This window comes from Lissotriton helveticus, chromosome 12 (genome assembly GCF_964261635.1).
Source record: "Lissotriton helveticus chromosome 12, aLisHel1.1, whole genome shotgun sequence".
Classification (NCBI taxonomy): Eukaryota; Metazoa; Chordata; class Amphibia; order Caudata; family Salamandridae; genus Lissotriton; species Lissotriton helveticus.
In genome coordinates, this window is record NC_136073.1 from 313,495,437 (window position 1) to 313,517,770 (window position 22,334).

The 22,334-nt window shown below is 45.0% G+C and overlaps 1 protein-coding gene across 5 annotated transcripts in view; it reads left to right on the plus strand.

Annotated features, from left to right (window-relative positions):
• Positions 1–22,334, plus strand: part of LOC144798733 (uncharacterized) — a 784,842-nt gene that overhangs the window by 353,003 nt on the left and 409,505 nt on the right. For all 5 annotated transcript variants that reach the window (XM_078669743.1, XM_078669744.1, XM_078669747.1 and 2 more), the window contains 2 exons: positions 8,385–8,495; positions 10,391–10,501. In XM_078669743.1, coding sequence (XP_078525869.1) covers positions 8,385–8,495; positions 10,391–10,501 — 222 coding nt within the window. The remainder of the gene's footprint in view (positions 1–8,384; positions 8,496–10,390; positions 10,502–22,334) is intronic.

The window sequence follows — 22,334 nt, forward strand, 5'->3', positions numbered from 1 at the left end:
AGGAGACCCGGAATCAGCCATGAGCTCTAGTTCCACATCCTTAAATCTAACTACACATTTAGGAGAATCTAAAACATCCTCCTCAAGTGACCCTAAACTCACTAACTACACAATCATTCCTCTTTCCTTAAGAGATTCATCAGACACGACATGCTCATACCTTGATAAACTAGACCCAAAATCCCTGTCATCTCTCACACAAGAAACTTCCGCCTTTTTAAAATAATTACTTTTGTCCCCAACTTTCTTCTTGTCCTCTCTGCAAGACTTGGAAAAGTGACCAATTCTGCCACACTTGTTGCACTCTTTTCCCAAAGCAGGACAAAACTTGAAAGAAGCTACATGATTGTAACTTCCACATCTAAAACATACAATGCGATTCCGCGATACATTTCTATGACTTTGAAAACTTTTAGTAACATTGTTCATTGCACATACTTCTTCACTCAGAGTTTATCATTCTTTCCACCTCTACTGCTCGTTTCTTCAATAGTTTTCATCCACTTGTTAGACTGCTCAAAAGCTTTAGCAGTAGAAATGCTTTCTAACAAAGTAGGATTACCTAAAATCCACAACTGTTCTTGGGTTTTCTTGCTTTTAACATTAACAATTATCTGATCTCTAATGATCTCATCTGTCATTGCCCCGAAATTACATGAAACTACTAAAGCTCTCAAACTTGTTAAAAAATCATCAAAGGATTCGTTTTCCTTCTGTGCTCTCGTATAAAATTTATAACGATTCAGAGCAATGCTGGTTGTGGGTTTGAAACGCGTTTTTACACGAAGCATAGCTTCATCAAACACACCAGAGTCACCAGGTACAGGTGGTAAATTTCCAAATATAGCTTGTCCCTCGGATCCTAAACAGTGCAGAAAAATATTCTTCTTTCTTTCATTTCCCATTCTTTCCCTATCAATAGCTTTTAAGTAAGTTAAGAACTCCTCTTTCCATCTGTTCCAGGGAATGGGAGGATCACCCTTACACTGTAAAAATTTCGAAGGGGGGTCAAATTGCATGGTGTAAAAATGCAAAATAAGGAATTATATAAAGAATTTGAATGAAAACAAATAGAAACAGAACAAAATAGTGCCAAAATGGTATCAAATGCGATCAATGACAGTTGAAAAAAATAACCACATTGAAATTACAATGAAAACAATCCTTGAATACACAAGCTGTGTACATCAGCGATGTTATATCTCATAAAGTTGTTGTAGATGTTGAAACTATGAACCAAAATCCACAAATGGTGATCAACGATCCTTAATGTTCCAATAAAGATGAAAAAACGATTGTAGAATAATGTTCAAACAGATTGTTGTATAGATCGTTGTACTATATCTTCTTATATAATTAAGTTTCAACAGTACAGTACTATCTTCGCAATGTATGAAAAACAGTACCTTTCTTCCATAATCGCATCAGAGTTACGAACGCTGTTAAAGAGAAAATCGTTGGTGTTTCACAACGCGATATAACACAAATATGGCCGCTCTCACGTTACGCGACGTGACGTTCTATGCGTGTAGCATCATCACGCTCGGCAGAGACAACAGAAACCATGGCAACTACGCGCTCCGATAAAGCGCATGGAGACTCTGTCGCATGGGCAGACTTCGTTCGTCGCGTGTGTGGAATACGTTGAAACTACAATTGAAGGTAAACATTTGCCTAAAAAGTTTGAAATGTCACAAATCTTTTTCGTTAAAACTCAGGAACTCCGTAGTTTCAGTAAATACACAGCACCCTTAACAGTACAGTCTCCAGGTCAAAAGCGCCACCAATCCAACGTTGTGCAAAGTGAAGTCTCAGCTATAGGTATTATGCCAAGTAGAATAAAAGTTGCAAACTCTTCCTTACATCAATGGATTGTCGAAAGATGTGTTCTATCCTTGTGGAAATGATAAATCTTCAATCTTCAAAAGTCTTCAAAACATCCAAACACGAATTTAAACTCAATAAGTAATCCAAATCTTTTCCAAATCAGGTGTACCACACCTGTGCTGCTGTAGTAGTAGGTACCAGACACCCTCGTCGCCAAATTTGTAAAAAAGAAGTGATAAATCCAGGTAGAAAATCCAGGGTTTATTGTATTGCAGCACAGTACTTCCACTCTCCAGGTTACATGCAGTTTTATGACTCCAGTACATTTCAGATCATAACAATTCTAAATGGAATCAATCTTACAGTGTGCATGTGCAGTAATGAAGATATTTATTTATTTATTTATTTTTGACATTTTTAGAGCGCGCTGTTACCCGAAGGTGTCCTGGCGCTAGCTGATCGCTTGTGGGCGTAGGCAGGGACATTAGCGAGAGAAAAGCCAAGTTTTGAGGGCTTTCCTGAACTTGAGTAGGTCGGGGGTCAGTCTAAGACTGGCCGGCAGCGCGTTCCAAGCCTTGGCGGCGCCTAGGGAGAGACTTCTGCCTCCCCAGCGGGTTTTCCTAATTCTCGGGACGACAACCAGCCCCTGCTCGGCTGATCGTAGCGCTCGGGCTGGCTTATACCACTGGAAGAGGTGAGTCAGGCAGTGGGGGCCCAGGCCATGAAGTGCTTTAAAAATCACACAAAGTGACTTAAACAAGATTCTTTTCCGCACTGGCAACCAGTGTAGCTTAGCAAGGTCTTTGGAGACTGAAGTGAACTTAGGAGTGCCTGTGATCAGGCGTGCTGCTGCATTCTGCAGGATCTGGAGTTTGTCTAAGAGTCCCTGCTGGGCATTCAGAAAAAGGGCGTTGCAGTAGTCTAATCGTGACATAACCAGTCCGGTCACTACTGTCTTTTTATGCTCCGCCGGGAGAAATGGCAAGACCTTCCTGATAGTTTTAAGCACAAAATGCGTGGCAGAGGATAGTGCGTTGATTTGGGGCCTGAAGGATAGAGAGTCGTCCATCAGGACACCCAGATTTTTTACCTTTGCCACTGGGGTAGGTGGGGACCCCATTTCTTCTGGCCACCAGCGGGGTGACCAAAAGTTGTCTTTTGCCCCAAACAGTAACACCTCTGTTTTTGCGGAGTTGAGCTTAAGGCAGTTTCCTGCCATCCAGATGCTCACCTCCCGCATGCAGCATCTGAATCGATCTGCTGTGGTGTCTGGATCTCCCTGGCGCAACGACACCACAATCTGCGTGTCATTAGCGTAGGATGTAAGATTGAATCCGAAGGACCTAATAACAGGCGCCAGGGGGAGACGTAGACATTAAACAGAGTCGGACTCAGGGAAGACCCCTGGGGGACTACACAGGGGAGCACAAATTGCTTGGATTCGAAGTCCCCCAAGGCCACCGACTGAGTCCTCCCGGTTAGAAAGGCTTTCAGAATGTCGAGTGCCTTTCCCTGCATCGCGCTGGCCCTCAACCGGTCCACCAGTAATTTATGGTGGACCGTATCGAAAGCCGCTGATAGATCAAGCAGGATCAGAGCGGCTCTGCCCCCAGCGTCCAGCACCATTCGTATGTCTTCGGCTGATTTTATCAACGCTGATTCCGTGCTGTGTCCAGCCCTAAATCCATGTTGGGATGAATCCAGCCTCTCTCCAGAACCTAGGAAGTTGCTGAGCTGTGTGTTCAGTATACCCTCCATGATTTTAGCGGGGAGGGGGAGCCTGGCAATGGGACAAAAGTTATTTAAATCCGTGACGTCTAGGTTAGTTTTTTTAGCAGGGGCAGGATAGAGGCTTGTTTCGAGTGCAGGGGACATTCCCCCTTGTTCAGCATGATGTTGAACAGGGGAGTGAGTCCAGAAGCAATAGTTGCAGGCGCCAGTTTAGCGATTGCGGCTGGGCATGGGTCGTATGGGGAACCAGATTTTATTCTCATAAGCCGGCTCGATACCTCCCCCTCACTAATGGGGGAGAAAGTGTTTAGTGATTCAAGGTTTCTGTTGGTCTCACAGTGCGTAACAGGGGTAAGGTCAGGGGCGTTGGACATGATTTGGCTGTCTAGGGGATGAAAGATTTTTTCTATCTTGCTCAGAAAAAATTTAGCTAGGTCCTCGCACAGTTGGCGACTTGGTGGTATATCTATTGGTTTAGGGGCCGCCAACGACGACATTGTGCTGAATAGTTCTTTGGGAGAGTTAATAGCTTCTTTAATACGCTTGGAGAAGAACTCACATTTAGCCTGGTGGATCCTTTCCTTATAAACTCTCAATTCTGCATTAAGCAGTTTTTTGTCCTCATCCCTGTAGTTTTTTCACCACGTTCTTTCTAATTTTTTTGCAGCGAGTTTTGTGGTCCCTGATTTGTTCTGAGTACCATGGGGCAGAGGGGTTGGAGCGGGTGGAACTGTGGGTGACTGGGGGTGCTAGCTGCAAACAAGCGGCATCTAGCCATCTTGTATAATCTGCGGCTGCTTCCTCTACATTGCTAGAAGGGGGTTTAGAAGAGGATGTCAGAAGGTCTGTTAGCGTTGTGCCTTCAATTTTCTTCCATTTCCTGATCTTTTTAGGTGGAATTTCGGCCTGAATGGGCCATGGGGGTTGAGGTGATATTAAAATAGACTGCCGCATGATCCGACCAGGAGACCGGCTGGACTGCCGTCACGTCTAAGTTGGGAAGGTTGGAAAAAATACCATCCAGAGTGTGCCCTGCCTTGTGAGTCGGGCCACGGACCATTTGTGTTAATTCAACCCCCTGTAATAGATCTAGGAGCTCCTGAGTGTCTGGGTCTGAGTCCTTCTCAAGATGAAAATTGAAGTCCCCTAGAATTGTAAAGGAGTTGGCACAGATAGCTTCCTCTAATAGGCTACTCAAGGCTGTAAGAAAAGGTGCTTTAGCGCCGGGCGGCCTATAGAGTAGGCAGCCTCTAAGGGTTTGATGGTCAGAGAGGGTGAAATTGAAGACCATGGCTTCGTCTAGATTGGTAACACCGGGTTTTACTGTCCCTCTAAGTGACTTATGATAAATAATGGCCAACCCTCCTCCTTTTTTTCTTTCTCTGTTCATTGTGAGACAGATATAGTCCGGGGGGGTAGCCATAACGATGTCTGGACCTGATGCTGCATCTGTCCATGACTCAGTTATAAAGGCAATCTTAACTTTAGAGTCCTGTATGAGCTCCGCCAATTCAGTGCTATGTTTTACCAGAGATCTGGCGTTAAGGAGCATACATTTAGTGATGATGGATTTTTTTATTTCTGGATCAGTGTGGGGGACCTTGGAGGAAGGTAAGGATTGCCAAAGTACTTTAGGAAGAGTTTGTTTGCAGTTGACACAGTGATGGGGAGGGGCTGCCGGTCGTCCTCCATTGCAATGGTGATGCAGCCATAAGTATCAGTGTAGTTGCCCATCGACAATAGTGTATTGCGGTTGTAAACTAACCGCGGAGCAGATTTTAAGGCCATATGACCAGGGATTCCGGCCCTGGGCGCGGGTCCGGCGCGGACGGGCGCAGACGGGCTCGCCTTTGGCGCGCCTTCGGCGCGCCGGCGGCGCGCCCGCTGCGCTTCCTAGGCCATGGCGTCATTTTATGCAGGCTGTGGTGGGCGGGGCGGAGCACTAGACTGCTCGCCCAGCTCGTCTGCCTGACTTAATATGGCGGGACCGGTGGGACGATTTCCTGGAGTTCGAGCCCCGGTAGGTGCAACTTGCAGTTTAATAAAACCAACAAAAATCACACACACAATTTTAAAAAGCGCTCATAGCAGATTAAAAGAGGATAGAACAGAGTCCCGGCTTCCGCCTCAGGACTAGTGCATACCACTCACTCGCAATCAGCGGGGATGCAAAAAAGCTGGTGTTTTTATGCAGGCTGTGGTGGGCGGGGCGGAGCACTAGACTGCTCGCCCAGCTCGTCTGCCTGACTTAATATGGCGGGACCGGTGGGACGATTTCCTGGAGTTCGAGCCCCGGTAGGTGCAACTTGCAGTTTAATAAAACCAACAAAAATCACACACACAATTTTAAAAAGCGCTCATAGCAGATTAAAAGAGGATAGAACAGAGTCCTGGCTTCTGCCTCAGGACTAGTGCATACCACTTACTCGCAATCAGCGGGGATGCAAAAAAGCTGGTGTTTTTATGCAGGCTGTGGTGGGCGGGGCGGAGCACTAGACTGCTCGCCCAGCTCGTCTGCCTGACTTAATATGGCGGGACCGGTGGGACGATTTCCTGGAGTTCGAGCCCCGGTAGGTGCAACTTGCAGTTTAATAAAACCAACAAAAATCACACACACAATTTTAAAAAGCGCTCATAGCAGATAAAAAGAGGATAGAACAGAGTCCCGGCTTCCGCCTCAGGACTAGTGCATACCACTCACTCGCAAAGATACATTCTATTAAAAGGGAAATATGTACAGGGATGGAATATAATATTTAAAAGGGAAATATCTACAAATGAGAATACAACACAAGGGGTATGTTTGGGACAGCCGTGAGGGATCGCGATTCGGGTGAGTGGGAAACAAGTTTTAAAAGTTTTAAAAAACACAATGCCAAATACAATTTCCACACAAGCGCAAGTTTTTCTAATCAAACAGCGCAAGTTAACAGGTAGCGCGCGGCAGCAACATACAATGCGGGGGTGCAGGTTATAGTTAGCTCAGCTAATTATAACTGCGGAATTTCACTGGGTTTGCAGGAGTGAAACTTGAGCCTAATTATAACGTATCTGTAACCTATGTTTTTTTTTTATATATATATTTTAGAAAAGCAATGTTTTTGTCTATATTACATTCCACAATGATTTTTTCCAATATTTTTGTCATTTCCATTTTAGGAACAGGATATTGTTGTCAAATAATATTTTTGACACAATATTCCATTGCATTCAAATAGGAAATTTCAGGCATTTGCAATCACATTTGTTTACTTGGAGGCTGGTACCCTCCATTTATCACCTAAGTTAACAATTTGCCAAAGAAAAGTTTTCTCTGCCTGTCTAATTGGTTATTGCCATCAACGTGCTGCTTAAGGTTAGGTTTCAGTTAGGGTCTTAGTGTTAGCGGGGAGGCTAAAAGCATTTTCCTCATGACAAAATACTTTTTTTTTTACCTCTGAGGATTGTGGATATTCCTTCTAACAGAGATTTGAATTCCCCATGGAGAGAGTTCAGCTGCCTATTGAAGTGGGATTTATGTGGTCATTTTGGGTACTTTGGTATTACTTAAACTGTAGCTTACTTGGTAATAGAAGGCATGGACGGAGACAATTAGCTTTCTTCTTTTATCAACAGTGAATACAATTGTCTCAACTAGAAAGTGTGTGTTTCAAATACCCACTTGCATAATAAAATGAAAAAGAAAAACCCCAAAAACTTTAAAACCCAAGGAAGGACCAACTGTTTGTTCACTCAAACACAATCAAGCATCAGAAATTGAGAGAAAACATCAAGAGAGAGCCCAGAAAAAGTCCAAAGAAGCCTTTAATTCATTCTTAGATCCAAATTAGGCAAACCTGATCTGTCCTAACCCAGGTTTTTTTTGTTTTTGATTGGAGGAGATGAACCTTCCCTTGGCCAAGGCTTGACCGGACCGAGTTTGCAGCATGCCATTCTGCGTGCAGCTCAGATGGGCTTTTAAATAGATACACTCCACCCCTAGATGGGAGCAGAGAGAGCATCCAGTAGACGCTGGCAGTACAAAGTTTGTCCAGGATTATAGCGCCAATGGTCATCTCCTTCAAATCCACCTGGCGACAATTCCACACACTCTTATTTACAAGAAAGTTGCACAGAGAATGGGCACCAAACGTGTCCCACAAAGTCACTCCCTTTAGCTCCCAAGGAATGGGTTGCATCAATGATGCACAACACTACAGATGGCCCAGGTGGACTTTTCAATTGGATAATTCTTGTCTCTAGCTAGACACATGGCCAATTCCATTTGATGCTAATAGTCCTGAAGGTCTTCTTGGACTTGCAGACCTTATCTTCTCTGAATCCAGTCAATGATCCAGCAGCACTTTGTCCTTTGCATTTGAGGTAGGTGGGTAAAGGGTGTCAGTAAAGGTGAGGACACAGTCACTTCTGGGGCTCCCAAAGAGTAGATGGCCTGGGAGAGGCACAACAACGGATTCATCCGAGGTGGGTTTATCTATTTAAAACGCCCACCATTGCTTGGGTTAGCAGGGATAAGTACCGCCCCTAGTTGGACACAATCCAGTTCCCAATTGCAGTTCAGAATGTCTTCTGGGACTTGCAGACACAATGGTTCACCTCCTCTATAGCCACAAGGCAACACACCCATACTGTTTGTGTTTGCATCCATTATATATGTTGTGCTCGTAACACAGCCTTGACATAAAGCAAGATACACTTCTTTATGAATTCTGCGTTTTGCATAATAGGACTAAAACATTCTGAGAAGTATTTTAATTCACCTTTGTTTGATTTGTTGTGAATATGCATTGGAGTATGTCATTGCTTTGCTTCTTTTCTTTTTACAGGTGTATTGTTCCTTAGAGAGTGAGCTCGCTTTGCTAGACATTGAAAGTGCTGATAATTTGTCTGAGATTGTGGAGATCAGTCCAGGAAAGGAGAGGAACAGTGGGAGAGTGGTATGATAACTTTGATCAAGTTTTACGAAAACTACACATGTATGAATTTTGATTATTTGAAAAAGTGGATTTTCCAATACATAAAAAAGCCTAAACCACCAATACATAAAATAAGCTTAACCAAAGAAAGCATAATGTGGGAGCATAGATTAAGGAAGTTCAAGTGATATGTGGTATCAAGTGAAGATCTCAGACACATAAACTATCCATCAGATGACAAAAATCCCATATAAGCAGTCTCTGGACAGCAAAACTATCACTTAGGTTAAACATATATATTATGGTAGCTGAGGCAGCAGCAAATCAGAGTGCTGCAGCCGCAAAATGCGAGTCCTTTAAAATCAAGGGTGAGCTTCTTTGGAACACGCCTTTCCCATCACAGTTGTCCACCCTCATTATTTTAAATACTATTTCAAAATCGCTTTTGAGTTCAAGACACAAATTTCTAATGAACCACTCTGGTGAATGATATCCATGGTTTTATGAATATTTTGCTCATTACCTTTGGTGTTATTAAATTATTTTCAAATGTGCACAGCATATCTGGCAAGTCATGCCGTGTCATGGATGCTATTTAGCCATGTAACATTTTTCAATCTGGAACTTCTGGCTATGCCTTTAACTTGTAAGAATAGGCTGAAAAACTCCAGCATGCAACATGCTTCAGGATGAAAAGAGGGATTAGCTGAAGGGTTATCATGTGGCATGCAGTCACTTGGTACACAATGGTCCTGATACATCTGCTTTAATGATCCTGGCAGGACTTTGAAATTAGTCAGTCCTGTGAAGTTACCTGTGTCTGTAGAAACACCAGAATTATATTTAGAGTTCTCCCACCACCCTTTGGTTTTACTTATTTTTTGTATGTGTGTGATCCGTGTCCTTCGGGCATCTGTTTTAACCGGTGTTTTAGATGGACAGATACTGATACCTGCCATTCTTTAGTTTGTGAGGGAGAGTACCAGCACTTCCCTGCAAAGGTGCATTACTTTTTAACGGGAAAGTATGGCCATTTCTTAGAAGCAGACAGATACTCTCACATAATGTCAATCTGAACTTTTATATTTCCATTTCAAGCACTTGTTGTACCATGACTATGGCATGGCAGCAAAATCAGATCCTATAGCGAACAGCCATGTGCCGCCCCCAGGCACTGTGCTCAGGGGGAACAGCTACGGAGGAGGAGCAGACTTTGCACGTTACTGGACCCATCAGACTCACATACTTGGGCTTTCTGGCTAGTTATTGGTGATAATGGCTGCATTTAGACCTGGACTATTCTGGTGGATGATTGACAAATATGTGTAGCCCAGTGACATACGGCCATAGTGTGGTCATGACTATTGCTGTGCAAGCTCCGCTCACACAGAAAAGAGACAACATTATTTTAATTCACCCTCATTGCTTTCACAATGCAGGAATAAGCAGGTCTGTGCTCATCATATTTAAGGGTTCCCGAAAAGTGATGGCCAATTCCTACACACAGCTTTGCCTATGACTTAAAATGTCATTGTAATCTCCTGGTCTGGAAACTGGCATCTGGCGATCTTGTGAAGTTGGAGCCAATGTGTGGCTCCACTTCTGTGAATTAGTTGAATGTGGTTGGTCTTCTAGTCTACTTTTGTGGTTGTTTCACTAAACTGATTTGCTTTTTCTTTAAAACCTCCTATTTATACCTAGTCTACATTTTGTGACTGTGACAAAATGTCTTCACATAAGAACAGGATGTACCTATTTGAGAATTGTGTATATTGCACATCTCAATCGGTGGGACATTCTTATTCAATCACCGATAAATCAGCAAGCAACATATGCTTGGATGGATATAACATTTCCCTTGTGTGGTGCAGAGGTACTTGCAAGTCTGATCATTTTGCTCCTTACACTTTTTGCAGGTGTGGGTTCGTGGCGAGAGTACATCTACCTTGCTTGACATTGAAAGTACTGACACCCAATCAGAGGTTGTGGACAGAGGAAAAGACCAGGAGACAAATAATCAAAAAGAGGTATGGAACGTTTTAAGAAGTTTCAAGAAAACCATACAGGTTCAAAGTATGATGGGTTGAAAATGTAGGACTGTACTTTGCAGCAAGAAACCTTATCTTAAGGAAGAATATATGAATGTAGACTGAGGAGATTTGAGAGGTCTAAAGTCTAGTGTTAAGGTCTCAGACTCAACAACTATCCATCAAGATACATTGTCCCACAGAAGGTGACTGCCAAAGTACAACATAACTTTAAACTAAAAAAAGAACAATGTGTGAGTGAAGCCTGGGTGGATCTGAGAGGTCTGAGCCTAAGGTCTCAGACAAAATAACTATCCACCAGCTAACAAATGGCTATAGAAGCAGTCTGTAGCAGTGCTTAATTTTAGTCAGTGGTTTCCGGTGCTCAGCACCGGCACTTAATCTTCAACACCAGCGCTTTTCGTTAGCACCAGTTCAGGACACATTCATTTATGGGGAAATTATCTGATTTACCCGGAATCACAGGATGTTGAGCAGGCACCAAGACTCAAACCTAGTTCCCTAGCTCCAAATTCAGCCACTCTGGCCATTACACCACGGCCTCTCCTCACTTTCATGGTTAGTCGTTGATCCTGTTTTAGGCAGCGCTAACAGGTGAAGTGGACTGGTGAAAGCCGCTCTCTGAGGAGAGCCCCAGCACTTCTTTTTTTTTTTACAGATTAAGCCACTGGTCTGTATAGAGCAGAGCTATCACTTTAGTTGCACATTTCATGCAGTTTCGGGTATCTGGCAGCAATCTGCAACATTAGACAAATCTCACACAATTCGCATCTCAGATTAGAGCCTAGATATTGCAACCGAGGTCAAAGACAGCAGAGCAATCCACTCCAAGAATCTAAAAGGTTCAATGAACTAGTAGTAATTCTAGTTCTTCAGTTCAAAATCATAAGAACAAATCTATGCTTCAAGTTCTTAAACTGGAAATCTCACTGGCATTGTGTGAGGTAAATGTCATTAGTTATCATCAGCTTCTTAACTGTTTTGTGTGACATTTTTAAGGATGGAAGTCTTGAAGTCCTTTACTTTTCTATTGAACTAAAGCACTCTCTAGAAAAAGGTGACTGTGTGTGCCTTTAGGTTCATATCATTACAACTGTGAAGTGCTAAAGACAGTGAGCTCAGTTTGCAGTTTAAATAGATACTAATGTGTATAACAGCAGAATAATACACATAGTATATCTTTTTACACATTGAATAAATGCACTTCAAACTGGAACAGGAGTAAGCATGGGCGTAAAATCCGCTCCGTTCGCGGATTTTTCGGATTTTCGGCAAATTCGCAATCCGCGAACTCTCGCGAATTTGTCGAAAATCCGTGAATCCGCGATCGGAGCGGATTTTTTGCTTGGTTGCGGCACGCGGCGTGGTGCACGGCGTTCACTTTCCGTCATTAAGCGTTTGCCGAGTTGTTTTTCTCGATCATATTTTGCGAGTGCCGCGCCATTTTGGATCTTGCTGCGTGATCCCGCGGGAGTTTGGCGCCCGCGAATACGTAATCGCGGCTTGCCACCTTGCACAGCACACCTCGCGAGAGTTCGCAATTGCGAACACGTAGTTGCGGCGGAAAGGAACAATCTCGCACTCGCGAAATAGAGATTTTGCAATTCTGCACAAGAAAATCACCAGCAAACAGGATAAACCTTCAGAAAATTATGATTTTTATCAGAATCACTCCTCAGGTTGACATTTGCATGGCCTTTTTTTTGCAAGGAGTCCATTTTTGGGGGGGGGAGGAAGGAAGTGCCCCACAGTCTCCAACTTCCTGTTCCTGTCCAGCAGGCTCCTCCCAGTGCTTTGTCCATCTCCTGGTCACTTTCATTTGGATCTGGAGCTGGAAGGATTACTTTTTGTGGGTGCTGCTGGATATTTGGATTTGAGGCCTTTTTGACTGTCTTTGGATCACTTTTGGATTAGAAATCAACTTTCACAAGTAAGTTTGTTTGGGGCATTACAGTTGCTGCAACTACAATTTTGGAACTTTTTCAGAACATTAAATAAATTATATTGTGGGTAGCCACAGTATCCAGTAGGACCAGGGTTGGTTATGGGTGCATGATACAACAGTTTTGTTGAATTTAAACACCATTGAGGCCATGGATGGGATGGGATTGTGCTGATTTTTGTCGTTTTTTTGGGCCTGCTGGTGGGGCCCTTTGCCCAGGGGTGGTAAGTGTTGCATGGGCCTAGTCTTTCTGTAGGGTGTCTTCTTGAATTTAAACATCATTGAGGCCATGGATGGGCTGGGATTGTGCTTATTTTATTGTTTTTTGTCGTTTTTTTGGGGCTGCTGGTGTGGCCTTTTGCCCAGGGGTGGTGGTGCATGGACTGAGTGTGCCTGTGGTGTGGTCTCACTCTCTTTAATGTAAACATCATGGATGGCATTGGATTGTGGTGATTTCTGGCTGGTTTTCTGTTTTTTGGGGGTGTACTGTTAATGTGGACTGGCCATGTGGGTGGTGGTGGTGGCCATCTTGAGTGCTGGCTGGTACAGGCAACATGTGCTTGGGGTGTAAGGGGCCATTTTGAAGAGAGGCAGTGTCTGAGGCCTGCACTTATTTTGCCTACTTTTCATCCATTATGCCCAGAGGTAGTGAGTGTTGCATGGGCCTAGTGTTTCTGAGGGGTGTCTTCTTGAATTTAAACACCATTGAGGTCATGGATGGGCTGGGATTGTGCTGATTTTATTGTTTTTTGTCGTTTTTTTGGGGCTTCTGGTGGGGCCCTTTGCCTAGGGGTGGTGAGTGTTGCATGGGCCTAGTCTTTCTGTGGGGTGTCCTCTTGAATTTAAACACCATTGAGGCCATGGATGGGCTGGGATTGTGCTGTTTTTTGTTGTTTTTGTCGTTTTTTTGGGGCTGCTGGTGTGGCCTTTTGCCCAGGGGTAGTGGTGCATGGACTGAGTGTGCCTGTAGTGTGGTCTCACTCTCTTTAATGTAAACATCCTGGATGGCATTGGATTGTGGTGATTTTTGGCTGTTTTTCTGTTTTTTTGGGGTGTACTGTTGATGTGGACTGGCTTGGGGTGTAAGGGGCCATTTTGAAGAGAGGCAGTGTCTGAGGCCTGCACTTATTTTGCCTACTTTTCATCCATTATGCCCAGGGGTAGTGAGTGTTGCATGGGCCTAGTCTTTCTGTGGGGTGTCTTCTTGAATTTAAACACCATTGAGGCCATGGATGGGCTGGGATTGTGCTGTTTTTTGTGTTTTTTGTCGTTTTTTGGGGCTGCTGGTGTGGCCTTTTGCCAAGGGGTAGTGGTGCATGGACTGAGTGTGCCTGTAGTGTGGTCTCACTCTCTTTAATGTAAACATCCTGGATGGCATTGGTTTGTGGTGATTTTTGGCTGTTTTTCTGTTTTTTTGGGGTGTACTGTTGATGTGGACTGGCCATGTGGGTGGTGGTGGTGGTGGCCATCTTGAGTGCTGGCTGGTACAGGCAACATGTGCTTGGGGTGCAAGGGGCCATTTTGAAGAGAGGCAGTGTCTGAGGCCTGCACTTATTTTGCCTACCTTTCATCCATTATGCCCAGGGGTAGTGAGTGTTGCATGGGCCTAGTGTTTTTGAGGGGTGTCTTCTTGAATTTCAACACCATTGAGGCCATGGATGGGCTGGGATTGTGCTGATTTTATTGTTTTTTGTCGTTTTTTTGGGGCTGCTGGTGGGGCCCTTTGCCTAGGGGTGGTGAGTGTTGCATGGGCCTATTCTTTCTGTGGGGTGTCCTCTTGAATTTAAACACCATTGAGGCCATGGATGGGCTGGGATTGTGCTGTTTTTTGTTGTTTTTGTCGTTTTTTTGGGGCTGCTGGTGTGGCCTTTTGCCCAGGGGTAGTGGTGCATGGACTGAGTGTGCCTGTAGTGTGGTCTCACTCTCTTTAATGTAAACATCCTGGATGGCATTGGATTGTGGTGATTTTTGGCTGTTTTTCTGTTTTTTTGGGGTGTACTGTTGATGTGGACTGGCTTGGGGTGTAAGGGGCCATTTTGAAGAGAGGCAGTGTCTGAGGCCTGCACTTATTTTGCCTACTTTTCATCCATTATGCCCAGGGGTAGTGAGTGTTGCATACTTGCATGGCCCTAGTCTTTCTGTGGGGTGTCTTCAATGTAAACATCATGGATGGCATGGGATTGTGCTGATTTTTCTGTGTTTTGTCGATTTTTTGGGGTGTATAACTGAACTGATGTTCCTCTGTCTTCCATTGCTTTTAGGTGCACAAGACTCAAGAGAACCATCAGTGCCAGGAAGAAGTCCTGCAGCGGTGTGTGTGTGCAGCATAACGTCACGCGACGTCACGTCTGGACACAGACAACTCTGCAACTCGTGCAACTGCTGCCTGCTGTTCTGACCTGCTCTGAAGAAGATGGCCCCAAAAAAAGTTACCCGTAGCTCCTCTAGCAAGAAAGGTGCCAGTAAGGAGCAGAAGAAGCAAGTTACCAAGGAGACTGGTGTGCCGCCCGCCCCTTTTTTTGGGAGTAAAAAAAAAAGTATGCCTGCAGCAGCAGCGGGATCTGCTGGGGACCAAGCTGGCAGCAGCACCCCCGCTCCATTGGGCTCAGTGCCACCACCACCACCACGCCAACTTAAGTCCAAGCCCTTGAGTGCTGAAGAGGCAGCCAGTATAGTTGTTCAATCACCATCGACCAGTGATGTTGGCTCATCGCAAGAAAGCAGCAGCAATGTCCCTCAATCAACACAGGTTGTTGTAGCTCATCTGACGAGTGTTGAACAACCACAGCCGCAACAACAATCACATGTGCAAGTACAAGCCCAAGTACATGTGGAAGGAGAGGCAGCGCAAGGAGATGTGCAAGCAGAGGTGCATGGAGGGTCACAAGTGCCCACAATAGTTGTTCCTCCCGAAGTAGGGGCACATCAGGAAATCGACAATCAAGGCGAGGTATCATTTGAGGAAGACACTCCTCCTGATGATCATTCATTGTCTTCCACACCCCTAGCAAGGAAGAGATCAAGGGTGGTGTCTACATCTTCTTCAAGCACACCTCCTTCTGATGATACGGATCAAAATTGGGAACCAGCACCACTGCCTGAGAGTGAGGCACGCCATGATCTGACAAAGGTAGTTAAGCGTAAAAGGAAGCTCGTCCAAAGTCTCAGAGTTATGGAGTGTGATGATGAGGCTCAACAAGAAGTGGCGGATACTGCTGCTGATGAAGACTCTGACAACAACGACCCAGTCATCATAAAGGTCACTGCAGCTCCAGCGGGCATGCAGCAAACAGACATTTTGACCCTAGCCCGAAAAGCTGCTGAGCGTGATGATGATGATGTTGTCGACGAGGAGGCAGTGGAAACACCACCACAATCATTGGAGTTAAGTAGTACACCAACTCGTACCGCTTCCATATTTCTTTCTGGCAAGAAGGGACCTCCATCCACCTCGACCTTAATTAGTGGCGGTGAAAGTGCACAACGTACAAAAGTTGGGCAATCCAGATCCTCCACTTCATCTGGCATTAGCATCATGACCACCACCACCAGTATCGCCGCCTCCTCCAGTCCCAACAGACACTTCAAGTCCCCAGTTTGGGACTTCTTTACTGTTTGCCAAAAAAGTCCAAAGTTTGCCATTTGTACCCTTTGTAAGCTTGCAGTTAGTCGTGGTAAGTCAGGTACCAACTATGGTACCGGAGGCCAGAGAGGTCATCTTGAGAGAAAGCACACTGTCAAATGGTTTGCGCACCTAGATGCGATCAAGGAAGCCCGAATTGGAAGTCAAGAAAACGTTGATGTTGCATCTGATGATGACGAGGAGGAAGAAGACGTGTCAAACACTTCCCTTACACCCAGTTCCCCTGTCAGCAGCACACCCAATGTGAGGCACACTAAGAGTGTTGGAGCGAGTGAGACACCAACGCGCAAAAGTTCACCAGCGAGCAAAATTGGGTCAACAAAGTCATTATCATCCCGTAAATGCTTGGTCCAGGGCAACATTAGAACCATGTTTTCTTCAGACGTGCCATATGAACGCAACCACCCACTGACGCGTCTGTATAACACTAAGCTGGCTAAAATGCTAGCTGTGGACCTTCTCCCTTTTTCTTTTGTAGAAGCGGTAGGTTTTCTAGAATTAGTGGCAACGCTCTGCCCTAAATGGAAGGTTCCTAGCCGGTTCTATTTTGCCAGAGTTGCGGTTCCAGCACGACATGCAGATGTGCTGGAGGCGATTGGGGCAGCTTTGCAGAAGAGTGCTGTTCACACAATACATCTGACAACAGACATGTGGACCAGTGGCGCAGGCGCTGATTACATGTGCATCACTGCACACTGGGTCTCTTTTTCAGGTGTTAAAGCAAAGCTAAACGCAGGTGTTGACCCGGACCAAGTTTTTAAAGCTGCTCGGAAACATGCAACACTAGCCATGTTTGGCTTGGAGAAAAGTCACACATCCCAAAACATTTTGGACGAGTTTAACAAAAAGGTCTTGAAAATGCTATCCCCAAAAAAACGCCAGATTGGTTATGTTTCCACGGATAATGGCGCCAATGTAGGTAAGGCCATGGTGCTGGGTGGCTATTTCAGAGTGCCGTGTTTGGCGCACTGTATCAACCTGGTAGTTCAAAAATTCTTGAGTGATAGAGACAGTGCAGCGTTCGCGGTAATGGCCACCTGCCGCAAAATGAGCAACCATTTCAGCCATTCTTTTAAGGCCCGGAAGCATCTGAGGAGGCTGCTACTTCAAAGTCGAATACCAGTGAAAGCACTCATCCAGGAGGTGGCAACACGTTGGAACTCAACCTTCTACATGCTTGAGCGTCTGTATGAGCAGTATACGGTACTCGATCACTATTTCTTAACAGAGGGTACATCTCAGAAGGAGGACCTGCGGATGGGTGCGGCGCAATGGGACATAGTTAAAAGCCTGACAGACATGCTTCGTCCTTTTGAGTTCTTCACGCGTGCAGTCAGCCAGGAGGACTGTAATTTGGGAAAAGCTATCCCATTGTTGTGCATGCTGGAGCACCAACTGATGGCGGTGTCTTCTGAGTTTGAAAAAGATGTAAAAAAAAAGACCCTTTTATTTTGTCTGAGAAATTATTAGAGCGCCTACGTGGTGATGAACGTCTTCAAAAGATCAAGTCAGAACAGCATTACATTTGTGCTACTATTCTGGATCCACGCTACAAAAAGGCGCTGGCAGGCGAAGCATTCTTTCCTTTTGCTGATGAAGATGTTCAAAAGTACAAACATTGGCTAGCCTGGTCAGCCAAGAGGTTTGAAAAAGAACGGCAGGTTATTGAAGGAGAAGGCAGTACATCAGCATCAGCATCAGCAGGCCATCCCCAGTCACAAGAATCCACTTCTGCACCTGTGGCTGGGGCACAAGTGACCTCTCAGCCGTTAAAGACACCGGCAACTGGATCATCTGCACCACACACAACAGTAACAGTGGCTGCTGTGGAGGATTGGCTAAGTTTGCTTGGGTATGGTTCTCGAAAAAATGTCACAGGCACAGCAAAAAGTAAGCAAAGTGGAGGAACCGTTGATGACCTTGAGTCGATGGTGCAGGACTATCTGAATGACTCAACAGAGGTCTTTCTTAATGATGAGCCATTGCAGTATTGGCATGGCAAAAAACAATTGTGGCCACAGCTCTCCAACCTGGCTATAAACTATTTGTCTTGCCCACTCGCAAGTGTGTCTTCTGAATGTGTTTTCAGTGCTGCTGGTGGCATTGTAACTCCCAAACGGAGCCGCCTCTCGCCCAAAAATGTGGAGCGGCTGACAATGATCAAGATGAATCAGCACCTCATACCACCAGATTACAAAGTACGAGAAAGCACGCCGCATGAAGACGAGGAGGACGGCAACGTAGATGAGGGGATTTGTTCTCTGTTCGGTGGCACTGACCTCATCCTGCCTGAATTCGCAGAGTATGATGACGAAATCTTCTTCTTATTCCCTGACACCGAGCCCTGAAAATGAGACAATGAATCAATAACTTTCTTTTTCGTCCTTATTCACTTTTATTCCTGTGTGTCTGTCTTTCTTTGTTTTGCACAGTTAATTTGATTCAAACTTTAATCACATAATCCCAAAAACAAGACCATCAGCAGAACTGTCTTCACTTGTTTGCTTATTGATTTGAAGGTGCCGCAGTCTACATTCCTCAGGTTCACAAGTTCTGAAGAACATGCTCCTCTATCCTCCTCCTCCAGACTGCGATTTCCCTCAAAGCAGAGTGCTGGATTACGCCCAATGAAGAAAGACTCAGCACTTGTGGGGGTGTTCTACTTCTTTGCGGGTGAGTTGACGGCTTTGGGCCCATTGCTGTGAAGCTCTAATAATGGATAAAAGTGTTTTGGACCAAATATGAGGTGGAAATTTCTTGCCGTTTTTGCTGACTTGCTTGCCTTTGAGGTGCTCTTTGGCGGGGTTCCGGGTGTTTGGGGGTGAGTTTTGGGGTCTGGGAGCACTGCTGCGACAGTCTAATCTTGATTGCATTTGCTTTACAGGAAATCCGTGGTGGAAAACAGGAGTTATGATGATGACCTAGCTGCACAGCGCGTTTGGACCGAAGGCCGAGAGATATTGTAAGTATGAGATTTAACTTTTTCGCTGTTTGGGGGTGTTGTCGCGTGCTTTTTTGCGGGTGGGTTGGCGGGTCTTGGCTGGGGCATTCCTGGGAAGGTCTAATACCGGATAGAAGTGTTTTGGACAAAATCCTTAAGGAAAAGCCTTTTTTTTGCTATTTCTTCTGACATCTTGCTCAATGTAGCGTTTTGGGGGGCTTCCTGCTGTTCGTGGGTGGGTTGCGGGGTCTCTGTCGAAGCACTGCTGCGACAGTCTAATCTTGATTGCATTTGCTTTTCAGGAAATCCGTGGTGGAAAACAGGAGTTATGATGATGACCTAGCTGCACAGCGCGTTTGGACCGAAGGCCGAGAGATATTGTAAGTATGAGATTTCGCTTTTTTGCTGTTTGGGGGTGTTGTCGCGTGCTTTTTTGCGGGTGGGTTGGCGGGTCTTCGGGCATTCCTGGGAAGGTCTAATACCGGATAGAAGTGTTTTGGACAAAATCCATAAGGAAAAACCTTTTGGCACTTTTTGTAAGTTAGGGTTCGTTAGGGTTAGCCCTAGCAGCAGGATTGCATGTGTTTCGGGGTGTTCTATTGCAACGCAGTTCTGGGGTTTTAGAGCACTCTTGGAGCGATGTTGGCTATGGATACTTTTGCTTGCTTGCAAGTGGTTTGAATACAATCCACGGTCGGTAAGGGTGTATTTGGGCCTACTGTTACTTTCAAAGTACGTTTTGTCACCATTTTTCTGCTAGGCATCGTTTTTGGAGATCTGATTGGGGGTCTTCTACATTTTTGCGACTGGCTTTAGTAAGGGTCTTGGTGGGAGCATTGCTGGGAAGGTCAAATTTTGTTCTAAAACACAGTTTACAGTACACCTACCTTGAGGGGAAAGATCCGCTATAATATTTTGGCCATACTTATTTATCCTTAAAAAGGTGACTCAGACAGAGCACGCAATTTCAAAAATATTGTACTGTCTATTAGGGAAATCAAAGTGTGACTTTTTGCACCACACAGCGTACATACCTTATATTTATTTATCAGTGGTATTGTAATAGCAAATCCTGTTTTCCGTTCAATAATTACAGGCCGGGTTTCAGTCAACATCCGCCAGGCAGGCAGTGGACAGGGTGTCTTCTGTCAGTGGTCACCAACATTGATGGACGAAGCGTCAGCTGGAATGGAGGAGTGCCGCTAATAAGAGGAATTGTTTGCTGCATGCAACTTACTTACCAAATTCAACAGGACAACTCCAACAACATACAGAATACAGATACAGTATCCATTGTTTTCTTCTATGAGTGTGACTGCATGTGGTTAGCTTTAGTTTGTACCCAAAGATTTCTTTATCTTCAATTATTGTTTGTCCAGGCTGTGCTTTTTTTTTCTTCTCTCAACAAAACCTACCCAAAAAGAAACCCCCATTCCCATCCATTTTCCAAACCCTAACCCTCTTCCCCCGGGCTGTGTTGTTTTGCTTGATGTCTGACTAAAATGACATCAATAATTCCACACACTTGCTGGGGAGGATAAGGTCATAGCAACAGGCTGGTGAAGGAATACGAGGATATCCTCTAGACTTACTCAGCTTCAGTACTATTTCTTCTAGTAGTAGGAGCCAATGTCAAATAAATTCAACGCAAGTACTAGTTATACTTGCAAGCAAATACTTTACCATTTGTTAGGCTACATTGTGGCACTGTTCTAGTGTACTTTCACCTGCTATATTCTCGATCGTACTGTAACCGTTGTAATGCTACAGTAAGGACAAACCAGGTTTCGTTTTCTTTTTTTCCATAGGCATGCAACTGCCACTGTGTCACACCACTAGTACCACCGCAATGAGGAAATTTCACCCGCCCAGGATTGCCAACGTTAATCCCCATTTCACGTGGAGCCAGCCCTGGGCCTAGCCCTAATTTCTAACACAAATTACAGGTAAGATAAGCGTTTGGTGGGAGGTAGTATAATGGAGTATTAGGACTAGATGAGAGATTGACGGTAGTACTACTAAAGTCCTACGACTGTTCAGGAAAACAAACTTACTGTTACACCCCCGTCCCCCACCCACCAGACTGAAAAGCAGTAAAAAACAGGTATGGTCAGATAAAGTTTAAAAATGTATATTTATGTAGCCCTAACAAAATAATCTCCCTCAAGACCCTCCCTAACCCCAACGATTGTCTTTGAAAAGTCCCAAAAAGAACCCAACTCCCAAATCCCACCCCCCAAAAGTCTCTAAAAAAAGGGCAAGGGACACTCCACTACTGGAGGGTGCTGGTGCATTTTGCGGCATGGGCATCATACTCCTTGCGGAGGGTGGCAAGCTCGAAGCGGAGGCCCTCCACCAAGTTCTTATAGTTATGGACCTCCTGCTCCAGGTAGGACATTCGGACTCCTAGGCGGCGTTGGCGTGCCTTGCAGCTCCTGTGGGGGGCAGCTGGTCTTTCTGCTGCTTGGCGGTGGCGGTTGGCTTTGTTAGCCCGGCTCCGTACCGCTGGAGCACTGCGCATGCTGGCGGCCCGTGGGGTCACGGAGGAGGATGCAGCTGTCCCAGTCGAGGATGTTGTGGTTGCACCGGTCGACTGCTGTCCTCCTCCTCCTCCAGGGCCACCAGCCGCCGATATTCGGCGACAGTGGCATCCAGCCTCCGTTGCCGGGCCATTCGAGCCTGCTCCCTCCGTGATGTCGATTTGGAAGGAGCAACTATATGAAGAAAGAAAGACATAGTCTGTAACCAATGCTCCTTAGCATTAATAACACAAAGTGATTGAGCCGAAAGTTGGGTCACAGTACAAGTAGCAAATTGAAAGCACAGTACATAACTATTGAGGACAGTATCTATGTAACCTCCCACTTCTGCATCCTTGCTCTAACATTAGTGGTAGTTTAATGAACAAATTCTACGACCACTATGGACTTCCATTACAGTCGACTATGACAGTACACCAGTCTTATTCTTCTTCTTCTCTCTTGTTTAGGAAAATTGGTACGTTATCTTATGCAAGCCGGCAGAATGGCAGCACAGTGAACTTGCACCCGAGAAAAACAGTTGCACACCATGATGAGTGAGACAGACTTGCGTTACTGTACCGGTCCAGTACATGCAGGTGGTGAAGCTATTACTTTTCTATTACGGGTGGCACTGAGAATACTCTGTTACAAGGGCTACTGCTTAATTAATTTACCTTTCACCCTACAGTGCAAATGAGTACTAGAAAAGGAAAATGAAGAAGCTAAATAATTTGATTATCTATCACTTCACATGGGACGTATTT